Source organism: Geotrypetes seraphini, chromosome 18 (assembly GCF_902459505.1).
Source record: "Geotrypetes seraphini chromosome 18, aGeoSer1.1, whole genome shotgun sequence".
NCBI lineage: Eukaryota > Metazoa > Chordata > Amphibia > Gymnophiona > Dermophiidae > Geotrypetes > Geotrypetes seraphini.
This window is the reverse complement of record NC_047101.1, coordinates 368,906-388,701: the sequence shown is the minus strand read 5'-3', so window position 1 is coordinate 388,701 and position 19,796 is coordinate 368,906. Positions and strand designations below refer to the sequence as shown.

The 19,796-nt window shown below is 43.1% G+C and overlaps 2 protein-coding genes across 3 annotated transcripts in view; both read left to right on the top strand.

The window, feature by feature from the left end:
• Positions 1 to 11,941, top strand: part of LOC117351614 (C-terminal-binding protein 2) — a 130,352-nt gene extending 118,411 nt beyond the window's left edge. Inside the window, exon 11 of the mRNA XM_033927145.1 lies at positions 11,553 to 11,941. Within this exon, the coding sequence (XP_033783036.1) occupies positions 11,553 to 11,646 (94 nt within the window). The 3' untranslated portion in view covers positions 11,647 to 11,941. The remainder of the gene's footprint in view (positions 1 to 11,552) is intronic.
• A 626-nt stretch (positions 11,942 to 12,567) lies between these two features.
• Positions 12,568 to 19,796, top strand: part of KDM3B (lysine demethylase 3B) — a 266,148-nt gene continuing 258,919 nt past the window's right edge. For both annotated transcript variants that reach the window (XM_033927119.1, XM_033927118.1), the window contains exon 1: positions 12,568 to 12,853. In XM_033927119.1, the coding sequence (XP_033783010.1) occupies positions 12,689 to 12,853 (165 nt within the window). In that variant the 5' untranslated portion in view covers positions 12,568 to 12,688. The remainder of the gene's footprint in view (positions 12,854 to 19,796) is intronic.

Genomic DNA, 19,796 nt, shown 5'->3' with positions numbered 1-19,796 from the left:
TGTAGCAGAATCGTGTCACCTAGATATAATTTTAGATGGTGAAGAAGGAGGAGAAGGCATAGTCAGCTATCATAGTAATTGTGGGTACCAATAACATAGGAAAGTTCTAGAGCCAGATTTAGGCTTTTAGAGTACATGTTAAATTCCAGAACATACAGGGTAACATTTTCAGAAATGCTCCCCATCCATGCACAGGGCCATAAAGACATATAGAGCTGTAGAGTCTAAATGTGTCCATGAAACAATAGTGCAGGGAGGAGGACTTCAGATATGTTAGAAATGGGCAACATTTTGGGGAAGGGGGATCCTATTCTGAAAATATAGACTCCACTTTAACCAGAGTAGAACCAGGCTCCTGGAGCTGACCTTTGAAAGCAGACGGAGCAGCTTTTAAACTAAAACTTTGGAAAAACCAAAAGTCATTTGGCGAGTCTGACGTCGGTGCCGGGCAAAATGGCAGATTATTATTATAAAGAACAAAATGACAGAACATATAAATAAGCATGGATTAATGAGAGAAAACCAACATGGATTTAATCAAGGGAAATCTTGCCTCACCATCTACTGCAGAGGTGTCCAACCTTTTGGCTTCCCTGGGCCGCATTGGCCGAAAAAAAATTTTCTGGGGCCTCACTAACACTAGCTGATGAGCCAGAAAAAGGTTGAGCAGGTCCCAAATTTGCAATCACTAATATAGAAGATGTACATATCTAATAATAAACCTTCATTAAAGGGACACACTGGAGAGGAACCCAAAAAAGCAGTAATACTTACCCTGACTGAGTGATCCTCCACTTACACCGCTGACAGTGGGAGCAGCCACAGGCTCCCCCATCTCCATTCTGATGATCAGGGATGCGCGCTCCTGGTTCTCCCATTCACTTCTATTACAGCTACAGTGAGCCTCTTCAGAGGTGAGCCTCATCAGAGCGGGAATACTGAATCAGTTGTCAGCAGCACACGTGGAGGATCGTTTAATCAGGGTAAATATTACTGCTTTTTTGGGCCTCCCACTTTGAGCTTAGGCTCCCTTAAAATGAATATTTTCTCTGCTGTAGCTAGTAGGGATCCCCAAGCCTCACCAACTGATAGCCACCTCCTCCCCCTCTGACTTCCCAAGTTCTGCAGCTGGCAGCAGTATTGCAGAGCTGCTGCCTTCTCTCCTCCCTACACCACCCCCCTTGGCTTTCATGCATGCATGAAAGCAGGGGCAGTTTGAGGATATTGCCATTGGCTGCAAAGCTTGGAGATTTTGAGTTGCCAGACTGGAGGAAGATGTCTTCAGTTGGCAGGGCTTGGGAATTCCCATTAGCTCAAGTATTTATAAATTGCACTCAGGTAGGGAGAAACTTTGGTACCCATCCACTAATTTTGGGCTCCAGTCCCTCCCCCAAATCAGCTGTATATGACTACGCCACTGAATACAAAAATAATTGTGATGCACATATCCCAAGGCTAATATATTCCAGTTAATAAATTCAAAATAAAACAATTTTTTCTACCTTGTTGTCTGGATGTTTTGTTTTCCCATCATCTTGGTCCCAGTTTCTATTTCTGCTTTTTCTTTGTCTTCAACTAATTCTCTTTCCAGCGACTGCTGTCCATTTTTTTTCTCTTCTCTCATTCCATTTTCTTCTTATGCCTGTATTGATTTTTCCCTTTCAGCTTTCTTAACTTTTTCTTTTCTGCCTCTATCCACTCAAATCTTGCCTCCTTTCTCACCCTTCTTCTTTTTAAATGTTCAGCTACCTTTCAATTCTTCATCTTCTCTCAGTCCCTAGCTCTCCCATTTCACATCTCACTCCTTTCCCACTCATATCTTGCTTTCCTTTCTCACCCTTCTTTTTAAATGTTCAGCTACCTCTCAATTCTCCATCTTCTCTCAGTCCCTAGTTCTCCTATTTCCCATCTCACTCCTTTCCCAGCCTCCTATTCCCTTCTATCTACTCCCCATTACCATATTTCTTCCACTGCACTCGCTGCTCTCTCACTCATCTTGTCATCTCCCTTTTGACCTCATCCACATGGCTCACCACTTTCAGAATCCCGCTCCCTCTCTCCACTGGTCAGGCTATAACTCCCTGTTCCTTTCTTTCCATCCCCTAGCATCATCTTATCCCAGCTCTCTTCCCTCCTGTCCTTCCATGGTTCCATCTCTCCTCCTCTATCTCCATGGTCCAACATTTTGCTCCCTCTCTTTTCTGTTTTTCTTCTTCCCTTCCTCCTTGATGCTGAACAATGAAATGGAGAAAAAAAAAGAGATGCTGCATCTCTCTGCCTTCCATCCACAGGCCTAACATTTCTCCCTCCCATCCCCAGATCCAACTTCTCTCCCTTTCTCTTCCCAACTGCCCCCATCCCATCTCTCCCCCTGCCTGCCTCCCTGGATTAAGAACTGGTTGAAAGACAGAAAACAGAGAGTGAGTTTAAATGGTCAATATTCTCATGGAAAAGGATAAATAATGGGGTTCTCCAGGTGTCTGTGCTGGGACTGCTGCTTTTTAACATATTTATCAATGATCTAGAGATGGGAATAACTAGTGAGATAATTAAATTTGCTGATGACACAAAGTTGTTAAATTGCAGCAGGATTGTGAAAAATTACAAGAGGACCTTGTCAGACTGGAAGATTGGGTAAGTGTAATATGATACATGTAATAATAATAATAATTTATTTCTTATATACCGCCAAAGCCATAGTAGTTCGAGGCGGTTAATATGAGCAAGTGTAATATGATGCATGTAATATGAGCAAGTGTAAAATGATGCATGTGGGAAAGATGAACTCGAACTATAGCTAGGTGATGTGGGTTCCATGTTAGGAGTCACTGCCCAGGAAAAGGATCTAGGTGTCATTGTTGAGGATATGTTGAAACCTTCAGCAAAATGTGCGGTGGCTGCTAAGAAAGCAAATAGAATGTTAAGAATTATCAGTAAAGGAATGGAAAACAAAGAAGACAATGTTATAATGCCCTTGTTTCGCTCTATTGTACAGCTGCAGCTTGAATACTGTGCAATTCTGGTCGCCGTATTTCAAAAAAGTTATAGCGGAATTAGAAAAGGTACAAGAAAGGGTGACAAAAATGATAAAGGTTTTGGATGACTTCCCTATGAGGAGAGGCTAAAGCAGCTAGGGCTCTTCAGCTTGGAGAAGAGAAGGCTCGGGTAATGTAATGTAATGTAATTTATTTCTTATATACCGCTACATCCGTTAGGTTCTAAGCGGTTTACAGAAAATATACATTAAGATTAGGGTAATATGATAGAGGTCTATAAAATACTGAGTGCAGTGGAAAGGGTAGATGTTAATTGTTTGTTTACTCTTTCCAAAAAATACTAGGACCAAGGGGGAATGTGATGAAGCTACTAAGTAGTAGATTTAAAACAAACCAGAGAAAATCTCTCTTCACAAGTGTTATTAAACTCTCTAATTTGTTGCCAAATAATATGGTGAAATCAGTTAGCTTAGTGGGGTTTAAAATAGGGTTTGGATAATTTCCTAAAAGAGAATCCATAGGCCATTATTGAGATGGCTTGTGGAAATCTACTGCTTATTCCTAGGAAAAACAGCATAAAATCTGTTTTACTACTTGGGACCTAGGTTGGTCACTGTTGGAAACAGGATACTGGGCTTGATGGACCTTCAGTCTGTCCCAGTATGGCAATTCTTATGATGTTAATACATGATAAACTATAAAATATTTTTGAGATATTGGCAAAATGCAGAAGTTTTATTCTGATAAAGGAGTTGTTATAAAAGCTGACATAGCCCAGGCTTATTTAAATAAAGAAGAGAGAGACAGAGAGGAGGAGAGAGTTTTCCTACTATGCAGTTTGTAAATACAAACAGAAAATTTAATTGTCTGTATACAAATACCAGAATTAAAAAAAAAAGTTGGGAGTGTTTATAATATATGACAGTAAATACAGAGTCGCCGGGACAGGGAGGGCAGAATGGGAGGAGGTGTAGCATTATATACTAAAGATGACATTAAGGTCACAAGAATCCCAGTATACTGGGGAATCCCTTTGGCCAGAGGGAAGGACAAATGCTTGTATCTTGGCGTAATTTACAGACCTCCAAGACAACAGGATGACCTGGATATGGAAATAATCGGAGATATAGAAAATATAACCTTGCATGGGGACACAGTATTGCTAGGTGACTTCAACATGCCTGATGTGGATTGGGATACACTTACCTCTGCTTCCGGCAGCAGCAGGAGGCTATTAAACTCTATGAAGGGAGCTGGTCTCAAGCAACTGGTGTTGGTCCCAACAAGGGATCAGGCAATACTGGACCTATTACTTACCAATGGAGAAAGTGTCACAGAGGTCTCGGTGGGCGACACATTGGCCTCCAGTGACCACAACATGGTATGGTTCGATCTTAGGAAAGGTTTCACTAAATCTACCACACTGACCAAGGTCCTCAAATTCAAGGACACAAACTTCCAAGACATGGGTTCCTTTGTTCACCAGGTGCTACAAAGCCAAGCAGAAACCAATAGTGTGGAAGAAATGTGGTTGACTTTGAAAGCCACCATGCAGGAAGCGACAAACCGCTATGTTAAATTAGTAAGTAAACGGTGAAGGAACAACAAACCTCAGTGGTTTACTGTGGAGATCTCAGACCTCATCAAGGAGAAGAAAAAAGCATTCATCTCTTACAAACAATCGGGGAAACAGGACTCTAGAGCAGACTACCTGACCAAATCAAAAGCCGTCAAAACAGCAGTCAGGGAGGCTAAATTGACCTGTTTAGTAACTTTGAGTTTACGCCCAGCAGTGTCTACGGTGAGCTGTCAAAGCTCAAGGTTAACAAAGCAATGGGGCCGGACAACCTACACCCCAGGGTGCTTAGGGAGCTAAGTGAAGTCTTGGCGGAGCCACTGTCCGCGCTCTTCAACCTCTCCCTTAGTACAGACAGCGTCCTGTTGGACTGGAGGACGGCTAACGTCATTCCACTCCACAAGAAAGGCTCAAAGATGGAGACAGCAAACTACAGACCAGTGAGTCTAACATCGATAGTGAGCAAACTAATGGAAACTCTAATCAAACACCAATTGGATAAGATCCTGGATGAGGAGAATCTACGGGATCCCCGACAACATGGATTTACTAAGGGGAGATCATGCCAATCCAACCTGATCAGCTTCTTTGACTGGGTGACGGGGAAGCTGGATATTGGGGAGTCCTTGGACATCGTGTACCTGGACTTTAGCAAAGCATTCGATAGCGTACCACACCGCAGGTTGCTGAGCAAGATGAGTTCTATAGGATTAGGTGACACATTGACGAAATGGGTTGGGAACTGGTAGGCTTCAAAGGGTAGTGGTGAACGGCACCCCCTCCGAAATGACGGAGGTGATCAGTGGAGTGCCACAGGGCTCAGTCTTGGGCCCAATCCTATTCAACATCTTTATAAGGGACTTGGCAGAAGGGCTTCAAGGTAAAATAACATTATTCGCCGATGACGCCAAACTAAGTAATGTAGTGGGCAAATGCACAACGGACGAAGATTCAATGCCCGACAACATGATGCACGACCTACTCCTACTGGAGCGCTGGTCTAGGACCTGGCAACTAAACTTCAATGCCAAAAAATGCAAAGTTATGCACCTGGGCAGCCAAAATCCATGCAAGCCTTATACCCTTAATGGCGAGATCCTAGCAAAAACGGTAGCAGAACGAGACTTGGGAGTAATCGTCAGTGAGACATGAAGACTGCCAATCAAGTGGAGCAAGCTTCATCTAAGGCAAGACAAATCATGGGTTGCATACGAAGGGGTTTCAACAGCAGTAAGGCAGAAGTCATTATGCCATTGTATAGATGCATGGTGAGGCCCCACCTGGAATACTGTGTGCAATTCTGGAGGCCGCATTATTGCAAGGATGTGCTGAGACTGGAGTCGGTGCAGAGAATAGCCACCCGGATGGTCTCGGGACTCAAGGATCTCCCATATGATGAACGGCTTGACAAATTAAAGCTATACTCGCTCGAGGAGCGCAGAGAGAGGGGGGACATGATCGAGGCGGAGGAAGATATCTTCTTTTTCAAGGGTCCCACAACAACAAGAGGGCATCCGTGGAAAATCAGGGGCGGGAAACTACGAGGTGACACCAGGAAATTCTTTTTCACTGAAAGGGTGGTTGATCGCTGGAATAGTGTTCCACTGGAGGTGATTGAGGCCAGCAGCGTGCCTGATTTTAAGGCCAAATGGGATCGGCACATGGGATCTATTCACAGGGCAAAGGTAGGGGAGGGACATTAGGGTGGGCAGACTGGATGGGCCATGGCCCTTATCTGCCATCTATTTCTATGTTTCTAGATACTGTGATATCTGGTGTATTCATTATAGTGAAATGACAGAGTGGTCATAGTGGTTCATGCCATAACATCAAGACTGGAATACTGTAATATAGAAACAAAGGCCATATGGTCTAGATCTGCCTTCATTTTTTGGTCTTTATTGGTCTGCCTACAAAAGGTTTCCACAGCTCCAGTTGATTAAAAATGCCATCACACAACTGATAGAAGGCTGTAAGCAGTGGCATAGCGAGGGTGAGAGGTGCCTGGGGTGGTGGTACCCCCCCACACCCCTTCCCTTTCCCTCTTTAACATTTGCTGCAACCCCAACCTGCTGCTTGAGCCAGCGTTGACTCTTCCTCTGATTTCTGAGGTGCTGGTCCAGGAAGTGGCATCAGAGGAAGAGCCGACGCAAGCAGCAGGTTAGGGTTGCTGCTCACGCTGCAAACATTAACGAGGTATGAGAAAGGGCACGCATGTGCGGTATTGGAGGGCGGGGAGCTGGAGAGGAGGATGGGTGTTGGTGCCCTCACCAAGACGACGCCTGGGGTAGACTTCCCCCCTTCCTACGCCACTGTAAGCAATGTGATCACTTCACACCATTTCTGAAAAAGACTTTCTACAGTACAGGCTCTACTTAAAACTCTTTTTTTCAAGACCCTTAAAGGAAATGAGCCAGAGTACGTGAAAAGGATCTCCCTCTAGACCAGTGGTCTCAAACATGCGGGCCGCCAGGTCCTATTTTGAGGCCCTCGGTATGTTTATCATAATCACAAAAGTAAAATAAAACAGTTTCTTGATCATATGTCTCTCTAGCTATAAATTATAATATTATTATTAAGACTTGGCCAAAAGGAAAGATTTATAAACTATAAAGAGTTTTACCTCATGCGAAATTGTAATTTCTTTAATAAGACATTAACTATTATTTCTGAGGCCCTCCAAGTACCTACAAATCCAAAATGTGGCCCTGCAAAGGGTTTGAGTTGGAGACCACTGCTCTAGACACTTCCAAGATCGCTTTATATATTGTTGCTAAAACATGTAGTTCATTGATTCCCATGAATTGAACACAGCCATACTGGGCTATAATCGCTTTAGGTAAGCATACAGATGACTGAAAAGGTGAAGGAGTAGCATTGTATTAAAAAATAATATTAAAGTGGCTGCAGCTCTTAGAAAGTAGTAGAGTATGGATCCTTTTCAAGGTACTCTGCTCAGACTAACGGTGGTGGAACTCATGAGGGAAGGAGCATGGCTCTAGTACTAACTTCATGAAATACAGAAGGATGCAAAAAGAGGAATACAGAAAAGAATGTCAGATAAAGAGGTGGAGAAAGGAATATGACTGGTAAAAGCATATGCAGAAGAAAAAAAATGGCCAGAAATGTGACGATAGGTAACGAGACCTTTTTGAGGTGTGTTAGGAAAAGGAGAAAGGCTACATATGGAATTGAAAAATACTGAGCAGTAGAGAATGATGAGGAAAAAAAGGAAATGCTGAATTCTGTATTCATGGAAGAAAATCCCTGACCGCAGTCAGGTGACAAAGATATATATATATATATATATTATTTTTATTTGTTAAACAAAGATATATATGTAAGTATTTGTTAAACAAACCTTTAAGAGAATCTACCAGAACTTCTCCGAGCTCCCTCAATATCTTGGGATTTATCTCATCTAGCTCCATGGCTCTCTCTACTTTTAGGTTTTCAAGTTGTTCATAAATATATATATTCCTCTCTCTCTCTCTATTCCTATATATATATATATATATATATATATATATATATATAAAAAAGTATTTATGAACAACTTGAAAACCTGAAAGTAGAGAGAGCCATGGAGCTAGATGAGATAAATCCCAAGATATTGAGGGAGCTCGGAGAAGTTCTGGTAGAGTCTCTTAAAGGTTTGTTTAACAAATACTTAAGAGACAGGAGAGAAATGGATTTAGCTCTTCATAAAAATGGCAACAGACAAAAGGAACTACAGTTCAGTAAGGGAAAGGTAATGGGACTTGTATACCACCTTTCTGTAGCTACACATTCAAAGCTGTTTACATATCTACAGGTACTTATTTTGTACCCAGAACAATAGAGGATTAAGTGACTTACCTAGGGTCATAAGGAGCAGCGCTGGGATTCAATCTAACAACCTCAGGGTGCTGAGGCAGCAGCTCCATCACTAGGTCACACCTCATCTCCAGTAAGCTTTATTTCATTGGTTGGAAAAGTAATGGAAGACCTGCTGAAGGAAAGGAACATGAACTTTCTAGATGCCAGCAGATTGCAAGATGTGAGACGATAGAGTTTACCATAGGAAAATCACTTCAAACAAATCTGATTTGATTGACTTAGTGATCAGAAACTGAATTGAATCAATATGTCAAGCTCCGTCTCTAGCAGTATTCAAATCCAAGCTAAAAGCCCACTTTTTCAAGGCTGCTTTCAAGTCCTATGTCCATTTTATTCTCTCTGCAAGAAACTCCCCAACCCCTATCTGTCCTCATTAGATTGTAAGCTCTTCTAAGCAGTGTTGAATGTACAGTACTGCTCATGCCTTTCAGCACTATAGAAATTATAAATAGTAGTAGTAGTGAGGACATACCCTGGATATACTCATAGGAGGCTCAAGCACCGAGATCAAATCCCATTCTGAGTTTTTAAGATATCCACAATGAATATACATAAAGAAACATAGAGTATGATGGCAGAAAAGGGCCGGTGGCCCAACAAGTCTGCCCACTCAAGAACCCTCCCTCACTAAATCTGACCTCCTCAACAAGTCTGCCCACTCAAGAGATAGAAACATAGAGTATGACGGCAGAAAAGATCTGCATGGTCTGCTTTCTTAATATATAAATCTATCTCATACATATTCATTGTGGATATCCTGACAACCCAACCTGGGTTGGGTGTGCCCTGATGACTTGGTTGAGACTCACCGCCTTATACATACATAAAGGGGCATCTGGACAGTTCTGATCTAGATTGTACCTGTGGGTTCTTTTGGATGACAAATGTGCATAGACTGTAAACTCATTTTTCATTGTCACTGCAATGTACATTCGTTTTGAGGATTTGGCTCACAAAGGCGCTTGTTTTATACCATTTTATTGCGGTTTGTTTCATACCTTATTTACCATGGACCCTTGAGGAAGGCGTGTTATCTGAAACATGGACCATGTCGGGTCCCTTGGTTGGTAATAAGGTTGTATAATCACTGCATTCCATTTTTGGTATAATAAACATTGCCTGCATCTTGTACATACTCGTCTGCAGTTTGTGTTTTGTTTTTTGCTTGGTGTACTGCAGACTCCGTTGGATTTCACTTTTTTGTGTTGTTCGATAGACTGTAAACTCACACATTCACCAGCAGATAGGATACGATAGATGCCTCTACTATGATGCCAGCAACAGAATCAGATCACCCAGCTTCTGATTTCAAATGAACAGTATTCATAAGAATAGCCTTACTGTTTCAGACCAAAGGTCCATCAAGCCCAGTAGCCCGTTCTCAAGGTGGCCCAAACCCAAGGAGTAGCAGTGGCTTCCCCCATGTCTTTCTCAATAACTGACTATGGACTTTTCCTCCAGGAAATTGTCCAAACCTTTCTTAAAATCAGCTATGCTATCTGCTCTTACCATAACCTCTAGCAACACGTTCCAGAGCTTAACTATTCTGTGAGTGAAAAAAAAAATTTCCTCCTATTGGTTTTAAAAGTATTTCCCTACAACTCCATTGAGTGTCCCCACCTAGTCTTTGTATTTTTTGACGGAGTGAAAAATTGATCCACTTGTACCAATTCTACTCCATTCAGGATTTTGTAGACATCAATTATATCTCCCCTCAGTTATCTTTTCCAAGCTGAAGAGCCCTAACCTTTTTAGTCTTTCCTCATACAAGAGGAGTTCCATCCCCTTTATCATCTTGGTTACTCTTCTTTGAACCTGTTCTAGCGCCACTATATCTTTCTTAAGATAAGGAGACCAGAATTGAACACAATACTCCAGATTAGACCTTACTTCGAAATCTCTGCAATTAGACTTTTGGTCCAATCATTGTTGCTGAGCTTGCTGGACTATTGTAATATCATTTATTTAACAAGTACCAAGAAAAACATAACCAGATTGAAACTGATTCAGAACACCATGGTGAGATTGATTTAGGATCTGAAGAAGGTTAATCATGTTACTCCTTTTTATGGTGAGTTGCACTGGCTTCCTGTGGAGGCACGTATAATTCTCAAACTGGGTTGCTTATGTTATAAAGTTGCCTAGGGTCTAGCCCCACTCTATTTAGCTGATAGATTTTCAGTAGCATCCCAAAAGAATAGAAAATCACATGCTCTCTTCGTATTTCCTTCTGTTAAGGGTTGTAAAAGCAAGAAATACTATGATCATATGCTTTCATTTCAAGCAGCTTTTCATGCTAAGGTTTTTCGACCATTGCTCTTCTCTCATTCGTATGAACATTTTAGAAAACAACTTAAGACTTCTTTTTTTCCCCAAATATTTGGTTGATTAAAGTTCTAATATTTTCTTCCTTTGTTTATTATGTATAACTTTTGTAAACTGCATTGAACTTAAGGTTATGCGGTATAGAAATATGATGTTATGAGGTCGCCCCCATGGAGCAATACAAGGGCCTTATAGCATTCTTAGTCTTGTTAACCATCCCTATTTTAATAATTCCTAGCATCCTGTTTGCTTTTATGGCCATTGCTGCACAGTGGGCGGAAGGTTTAATTGTGTTGTCTATGATTGTGGAACAGTCTCCTGGAAGAAGTGGTGGAGACAGAGACTATGTCTGAATTCAAGAAGGGGTGGGATAGGCATGTGGGATCTCTCAGTGAGAGAAAGAGATAATGGTTACTGCGGATGGGCAGACTAGCTGGGCCATTTGGCATTTGTCTGCCATCATGATTCTGTTTTATGTTTCTAACAAAAATCTGGGCTTTCTTTCATACTACAAAGAAATTTAGAAGACTACTTTGACACCTCTCTGTCTCCTACTTAACCACTCACCCATCCCTTCCTTTTCTTGTGAAACTATCACTGAAATGCTTTCATGTTTTATTTATATATATTTAAATTTATTAACATTTGCTTATGCCTGATCTGAAGAAGAAGGGTTACCTTTGAAAGCTCATCATAAAATGCATTTAGTCCAATAAAAAGATATGACCTTATTTCCTTCATTTGATTTCTCTATATTATCACACCATTTCATTCAGGAAAGGAGAAATGCCCAGCAAGGGAAAGAAAGCATGTGCTGTTCTGAACTGTCTGGAGTTTCTTCAGGAACCTACATCTATGATATTACAGTAATCTAATGTAGATGCCACTAAAACATCCACTAAGTTTACAGAACTTTCATCACTAAGCTAGGAGTGATGAGAATGTATAACACAAACGGAGAAGAAACAGTTACCGGTACTGACAGTAGTTGTGATGTGAGTTGAAAAAGTCAAAGCACCATCAAACCAGCCGCGGAGCTATTTAAAAGAAGAAACCAACTGTCTAGGGAAGAGAAGGAGAAGAATGGTATCTTGTAGCCCAAAGCACTACTGTTTTCTTGAGTGCAATTCAAGAGTAAATTAAAGAGCTTTCTTTTTAAAGATGCCTTTGATAATTAGCTAGCTAGATTCCTAGCAAATTTTAACCTTACTGTATAATCTTATTGAAGTATTTTAAATTTCCCTTTCCTTATGTACTCCCCCTGAATGTCTTGTTTTCTTTCAAATAACTTGTAGTTCTTTTCCCTTCCTTTCCTTGTGTTTTTAGTTTTGTCAAGTCTGTCTATAGTCCTACAGGACTTAGCTTTTGTTAGTATTGTATTGCTTCCCAAATTTTGTAATTTTATTATTAGGTACATCGCTTAGAATTATGATTAAGCAATTAATCAAAACCTCATTAAACTTGAAACGATAAAGCAAAATCCTGATGCAGAGTAATAATAATAAAATAAGTTGAAACCAACTACAACGCTCACCCAGGTAGTTGGTGGCTGCTAGACTGAAAAAACTCATTGGGCTAGTCAACCCCCTCATCTGTAAAGGGGCTACCTGTCTGCTCTAGTTCATGTTCTCGTCCAGTACTGCTTTTGACCACTGGGCGCGCTGTAGTTGACCCGTTGTGTTGTAGCGCTGCTTGTGGCCGCCGGGGGCGCTGTGCTAGGCGTTCCCTCGAAGCTCTTCACCTGGCCGCCAGGGGCGCTGTACCGCGCGCTAGTTCGCACGTTCCGCCGGGCCGCCGGGGGCGCTGTACAGACCCGCGGGAAGAGCCAAGGCCTCGCGGCCAGCGCGCGCGCTTAGCGGCTGCGCGCGGGCAGCGGACGCGACAGACGCTGGATCCCCTCGGCGCAGCTGCCATGGCGGACGCGGCCTCCCCGGTGGGGAAGCGGCTGTTGCTTCTGTCGGCGGACGGCGCGGCAGGGCCGGAGCGCGGCGGGGAGCCGGCGCAGGCCTTCGGCAAGCGGGCCTGGCAGGGCGGCCTGGTGCGGGCCGTGAGCGGAGCGACGCCCCAGGACCTGGCGGTGAGTGTCGGGGTCGCGGCCCAGCCGCCTCCTCACAGAAACTTTCCCGGCTCGGCCGGAGTCCTCTTGTTTACAGTGACGGAGGGGTTGTGCCACTGACAGCCGACGACGTTGGCCTCGAGCAGCTGCTCGTTCGGGTCGCGTCAGGCACTCGAGGCAGCGCGAGAGGAGGGATGAAGGGCGTTGAACGAGGGCGATGGGTTTTTCCCTCCGAGCGGAGAGCGTAGCTGCTTTTAAGTTCGCGGAGGAAAAGTCCTTCAACTGCTATTGAGGCGGCGGGGGAGGGGGGGATGTTATGAACTTGTTATACCTCTTCAGCCTATGACAGATGGAAGCGGTTTACAAGACAAATACTTAGGAATGTTTTAAGAATAAAGGGGAAAAAAGTGTTTCTAGACTGACTCAAATGTCCACTATCCATCACACTCCCCAAAAGTCATGCCAAGAAATATGGGAAGTCGGTCTGAATCCTGTGGTAGATGATGCCATAATTGGGGACCAATGAAATAAAAAGCATGGATGTTCCAAAAATAGTCCTCTAACTTTCTCATCATTTTTAGTGATCTCTTCTCCAAGTTCCAGTCCCCTCAAGCAATTTGGTTGACCTCTTCTTTTCTTTTGGTTGGGGTTTTTTTTTTGTATTTCTACTGTACTTCTGTTTTAAAATGGGGAGGAGATATGCAAACCATTTGCTTTTCTTATAAGAAAAATGTTAAATTTGTATTCATTCCATGCAACCCAAATCATTTACAAACTTTGAAAAGTCTACTTTTCTCTGCTCCACCAACCCTTCTACTCACCCCCACTTGTGACCTACACACATACACTAAAACCACAAACTAATTTATTCTACTAATACATCACAGTCTGGCTATATAATTGTGGTGTTTTAATAGAATTGTATTTGTGATCTTGAGTATGATTTTAGTGAACTTGAAATTACTTTTAAGTGCTGAGATATTGGCTTTGGGCAAAATACAAAAGTTAAAATGTATTTGTTTACAGAAACTTCCATACAGCCTTCTGGGCACCCAGCCACCTAAAGCAGTTACCAGCAACCCCCACCCTCATTAATAATACAATAAAATGAACAAACGCAAGATTACATATGCCTTCTGGTATTCAACCTTTACCCCATTGCTCCCATTTCTGTAAATCAACCCTGTAGGGATAGTATAAAATCCTAATTTTGATGTCTAAATAGTTCCATTAAATAGGTCATTATTGTATTAATATTTGATGTTCTGCTAATCACAAAATAATGCTACTAAGCAGTTTACACGTAAATAAATTAGGATAGATAGGAGGTGAAGAAATAAAGCAAGTCATGTGAGTAGTGATGGTGAAGGACAATGTTTGAGGCAAATGCCTGTTCAGATAGCCTTCTGATCATTTTTTTTTTAATTTAGAAAATGAGGACTTGCTTCAAAAATCTGGTGTTAGGCAGTTCCAAAGTGTTGGGTCAAAGTTAAGTTGTTTAAATAATGGGAAGTGCCAAGTGAAGAAAAGGCATGTAAAGTCATAAGATAAGCCTTGTTAATAAACTTGATTCAGTAAAGATTCAGAATACAGTGAAATCTACTTATCTGTACTTACAGTATATAATCTGACACTCAACAGACACCTTCTACATCCCAAAAGCATTAGCTCCTTGTATGTCATATCCTTATCCATACATACGACGGAGGTGATCAGCGGTGTGCTGCAGGGCTCGGTCTTGGGCCCGATCCTATTTAACATCTTCGTAAGAGACTTGGCTGAGGGACTTCGAGGTAAAATTACATTATTCGCCGATGACGCCAAACTATGCAACATAGTAGGCAACCGCACAACAGATGAAAGCACAGTGCCTTGACAAAAGCTCAATGCCCGACAGTATGACGCAGGATCTACTGCTGCTGGAGCATTGGTCAAAGACTTGGTCAATGGCAAAAATTTCAAGGTCATGCACCTTGGCGGCAAAAATCCATGCAGGACTTACACCCTAAATGGTGAGATCCTAGCAAGGACTGTAGCAGAACGTGACTTGGGGGTGATCATTAGCGAAGACATGAAGACTGCCAATCAAGTGGAGAAAGCTTCATCCAGGGCTAGACAAATCATGGGCTGTATCCGTAGAAGTTTCGTCAGCCGTAAGCCCGAGGTTATAATGCCTTTGTACAGATCCATGGTGAGACCCCATCTGGAATACTGTGTACAATTCTGGAGGCCGCATTATCAAAAAGATGTGCGGAGAGTTGAGTCGGTTCAGCGAATGGCCACCAGGATGGTCTCAGGACTCAAGGATCTCCCGTATGAGGAACGACTGGGTAAGTTGCAGCTGTACTCACTCGAGGAATGCAGACAGAGGGGAGACATGATCGAGACGTTCAATTATGTCACAGGCCGTATCGAGGTGGAAGAGGATCTCTTTTTCCTTAAAGGACCCACGGCAACAAGAGGGCATCCGTTGAAAATCAGGAGTGAGAAATTTCATGGCGACACCAGAAAATATTTCTTCACCGAAAGGGTGGTTGATCGCTGGAATAATCTTCCACAACAGGTAATTTAGGCCAGCAGCGTGCCAGATTTTAAGAAAAGATGGGATTGGCATGTGGGATCTCTTCATGGAGGTAGTTAGGGGGTGGGCCATTAGTGTGGGCAGACTGGATGGGCCATGGCCCTTTTCTGCCGTCATGTTCTATGTTTCTATGTTACCCTTATCACCTCTCACCTGTAATACTGCAACTTGCTTCTCACAGGTCTTCTATATGACCATCTCTCTCCCCTTCAATCCATTCAAAATTCTGTTGCATGACTTATAGTCTGCCACAGTTGCTATGTTCACATTACCCCTCTCAAACCATTTCATTGGCTCCCTATCCATTTTCACATACAGTTCAAGCTCATCTTATTGACTTACAAGTGCGTTCTCTCTGCAGCTCCTCAATATCTCTTTTTCTCCCCAGGCAAATCTCTCATTTTCTGTACCCTTCTCTACTGCGAATTCCAGACTATGTTCCTTCTCTTTTGCTATGCCATATAACTGGAACAGACTGCCTGAGTCAGTACATCATGCTCTGTCCCTAGCAATATTCATTCAAATCCAGGCTAAAAGCTCACTTTTTCAAGGTTGCTTTTAACTCTGAATCCCCTTTCGCTTGTAAAGCACCTGTGCCCGAGAAACTCCATAACCTCCCCCTCCCACTTGTCCTGTATGTCTGTTTGATTAGAGTGTAAGCTTTACTGAGTAGGCACTGTCTCTTGAATGTTTTAATGTACAGTGTTGCGTACGTCTAGCAACACTATAGAAATAAGTAGTGGTAGGGTTTCCTTTAATATGTTGACATTTAAGATATTGCATGGGTGGGCCCAATGAATCTCTTTTTGTATTATTTAATTTTTATTGAAAATTATAGAAATACAAAACATCAAACCTGGATATCAGAAATAGCATGAATGCAAAACAGCAATAAAATCAAATAAAAATCAGCAAACCAATAAGGCACAAAAGGCACTTCATAACAGCTCCACAATAACCCGATACCCGCTCTCAAACAGAACCCCACATCCCATCCCCTAGCCCCAAGAAGGGACCCCCTGTTGGTTTTTCAGGAGATCTCCCCATCCAACATCCCCCCCAACCTTCCTGCGTTGACAAGCTTGAAGCAATGAGTCCATTTTATGCATAATTAAAGACCAAGTCCGGGTATGCATGTAGTAGTATCCATGGCTTTTGGCAATGGAAAGTTCCATGGCGCTTATGGTCTGAAATTTTAAAGTCCATCTCTCTCCAATGATTGGCAATTAGGCATTTAGCGGCGGCCAGACCCCAACGTCGAAGCTTAGTTTGCTAGGTATGCAAACACATAAAGGCCTAACAACCAGCCCTGTGGAATAAAAGGTAAAATAATTTGCAACAGCTGAGACAAGACATCCCACCATCTGCTTCCAAAAAGGTTTCAAAACCGGGCACTCCCACCAAATATGTAGCAAGGTCCCAGATCCCATCCCACATCTCCAACAAAGAGCCGAAGCCCCTGAATACATTAGGTGCAGGCACACAGGAGTGAAATACCACCGGGTAAACACTTTATATGAATTTTCCTGAATAAGTACACAGGATGATGCTTTACCCACTTCAGTACAGATCGTAGACCACTCTTTGTCTGAAAAATGACATCCCAAATACAGTTCCCAGGCCCTTTGATAGGTAGGTTGAAAAAAGGAAAACCCCCCAAAGTAATGGTAGAGAACCGAGATTGGGTTAGGAAGGGTGAGCCACAACTGTTCAAAATATTCAGAAGAGCGAGGGAACCCCTTATCCCAATCCCGTGAGCTAATAAAATGGCGAATTTGTGAGTAGGCCAAAAAGTCCCCCTTAGGCAAAGCACAACTGAGCTGGAAGGTTTCAAAAGACACCAGGATCCCCCTATGCAGAACATCTCAAAATGTAATCAGATCAGATTGCACCCAACGCTCAAAGGTACGACTCTCCCGACCAACAGGGAACTGCGGTTCATCTGCTCAGTGAATCTCTTGACAAACTAGGGTTGGCATTTTACAACTAAGAATCTTCATTCTGTGTACATGAAAACTTTGGTGGCTACTGGATTTGGTATGGTTTGATCAACGAGTGCAAAAATCAACATTTTCCACTAGGGCATCTGCACTCAAGGAGAAGCTTCTAAATGGGTTATGCTAAATTACTGACCTTTGTACTTTTAGGAAACAGTTGAAGACATACTTGCTTAGCAGGGCTTAAGTATTTGTAGGTAACTGGTTAGGTTTCAGGTATGGATGTAAATACTTTTTTGGGGGGTGAGGGATGGGAGGTAATTATAGGTTTTAGGGCTTAGAAAATTTATGTTTTATTTTGAGGTTTGTGAGTTGGGTGAGAGATAGATGCTTGTGTTGTCTACCTGATTTTATGTTGTACAGTATTTACTCTATTTTGTATGAGATGACATCTAAGTTCAGTAATTGTGACCACTGAATGAAAAGATAAGTGGGGTTTGTGACTTATACCACAAGATAGATAGATACCAACTCCTACTTGTTTTCAAAATTAAGCTCCCCACTCACCTGCCTTCTTAGATAAATATCTTATTTCACATACCCCTTCTAGGGCCCTCAGATCTTCCGATCAGAACTTACTGACGGTTCACTTGATTAAAGACTTCTATTATACCAGAAATACTATCTTTTCCGCAACAGCCCCTTCCCTCTGGAATGCAATGCCACCACATCTCTGCCGTGAAAACTCTCTAACCAAATTTAAAACCAACCTCAAAACATTTCTGTTCAAAGATGCATACCAAAACTGCAGTTAAGAATCCTTTCCAAGGAAAAAAAAAAGAGAGACCTGAGGAAAGGGGTTTTGTCCAAAAGAAATTGTCTTATTTCCATTTCCTAATTATAAAGTTTTATCAATAAAGTTACAATACTACTTGATTCTATGTAAAGCAACAAAAAATTTCTTGGAACCTTTTGTAGTTTCTGCTTCAATTATCTTCTCTTTGCTCTTTTCTTTCTGTACAGTGTTTGTCCTCTCTCCCTTCCATGCAGCATCTGCCCTCTATCTTTGTCCCTTGCACCCAGCCTCTGCTCACTCTGCCCCTTCCATCCACTGTCCACCCGCTCTCTGCCCTTTCCATCCAGTGTACACCCTCTCTCTCTTCCATACGGCATCTTCCCTCTTTTTATGTCCCTTCAATAAACTGTATATCCTGTTCCCTTTCTTTCCTTTGTACATGATTCATTTCAGCTTCATCCCCTCTCCGTTTTTCTGTCTCCCTCCCCTATGCTCTGGCATCTCTCTCTTCTCCCTTCCTTCCTTCCCACTCCACCCCATGATCTGGCATCTCTATCCCCTTCCCTCCCCCCATGCCCTGGCATCTCTCTCCTATCTCTGCTCTGGCACCTCCTCTCCTTCCTTTCCCTCTGGTCTGGCATTTGTCTCCTTAGTTTCCCTTCCCTCCCCCTTGCCCTAGCATTTCTCTCCTCTTCTCCTCCATTATCTAGCATCTCCTCTCCTTCTTTTTTCTCCCTCCCTCCTTCCTTCCTTTCCCCTGTCTCCTTCCTCCTCCCATGCCCTGACATCTCTCTCTCCATGGTCTAGTATCGCCTTTCTTTTCCCTCCCTCCCTCCCATGGTCTTGGTATCTCTCTTTCCTCTCCCTTCCTGGTCTTCCTTCTCCCTCCTTCCCTCTCTCTCCCCAATTGGGTGCAGCAGCAGCATTTGTCTTCCCCCTTCCCCCATCCCCTCTTACTCTCCTCCTCCACTGCTCTTCCCTCTTCCCCCATCCACTCTCCTCCTCCACTGCTCTCCCCTCAGTCCTGCTGCAGCTTTCCCTCTTCCATTTTAAGTCCAGCAGCACCTATCCCTCTCACCTCCCTCCACCACTCAGCTCCAACAGCACCTCTCTCTCCCCTCTACTTCCCTTTCCCCCACCGACTAGCTGCAGCACCTCCCCTTTCCGCCAGCAGCACCTCTCCTCTCTGACTAGCAGGGCTCCTCTCCATTCCCTTTCCCTTCTCTCTGACTAGAAATACCTTACCCACTCACCTCCTGGGTTTAGCAGCACACTCCCTCCTCTCCTCTTTTCCTTGCCTCCTATTCAGCACCCCTCCGTCTTATCTCCCAGGTCCATCGGCACCACTCTTCCCCTCCCAATTAACAGGCTCTCTATTGTAACTTGCTTGACTGATGCCATAGCTTTAGCGAATCACTTCATTTCAGCAGCCTCAGGGCCTCTGATAGGCCATGCCGCCGCCGCCGCTGAGGAAGAAGGAAGCTGCATGATTGGAGGTGGGGCGGCCTAGCAAAATCCCCGAGGCTGCAGAAGGGAATTGATTCAATAACACTACTGCAGCTGTCGGGCAAATTACAATAAGGAGAGAGCGGTGCTGCTGCTAATCCATGGTACTATAGAGAATAGAAAATGACAGTGGCAGCAGGAAGG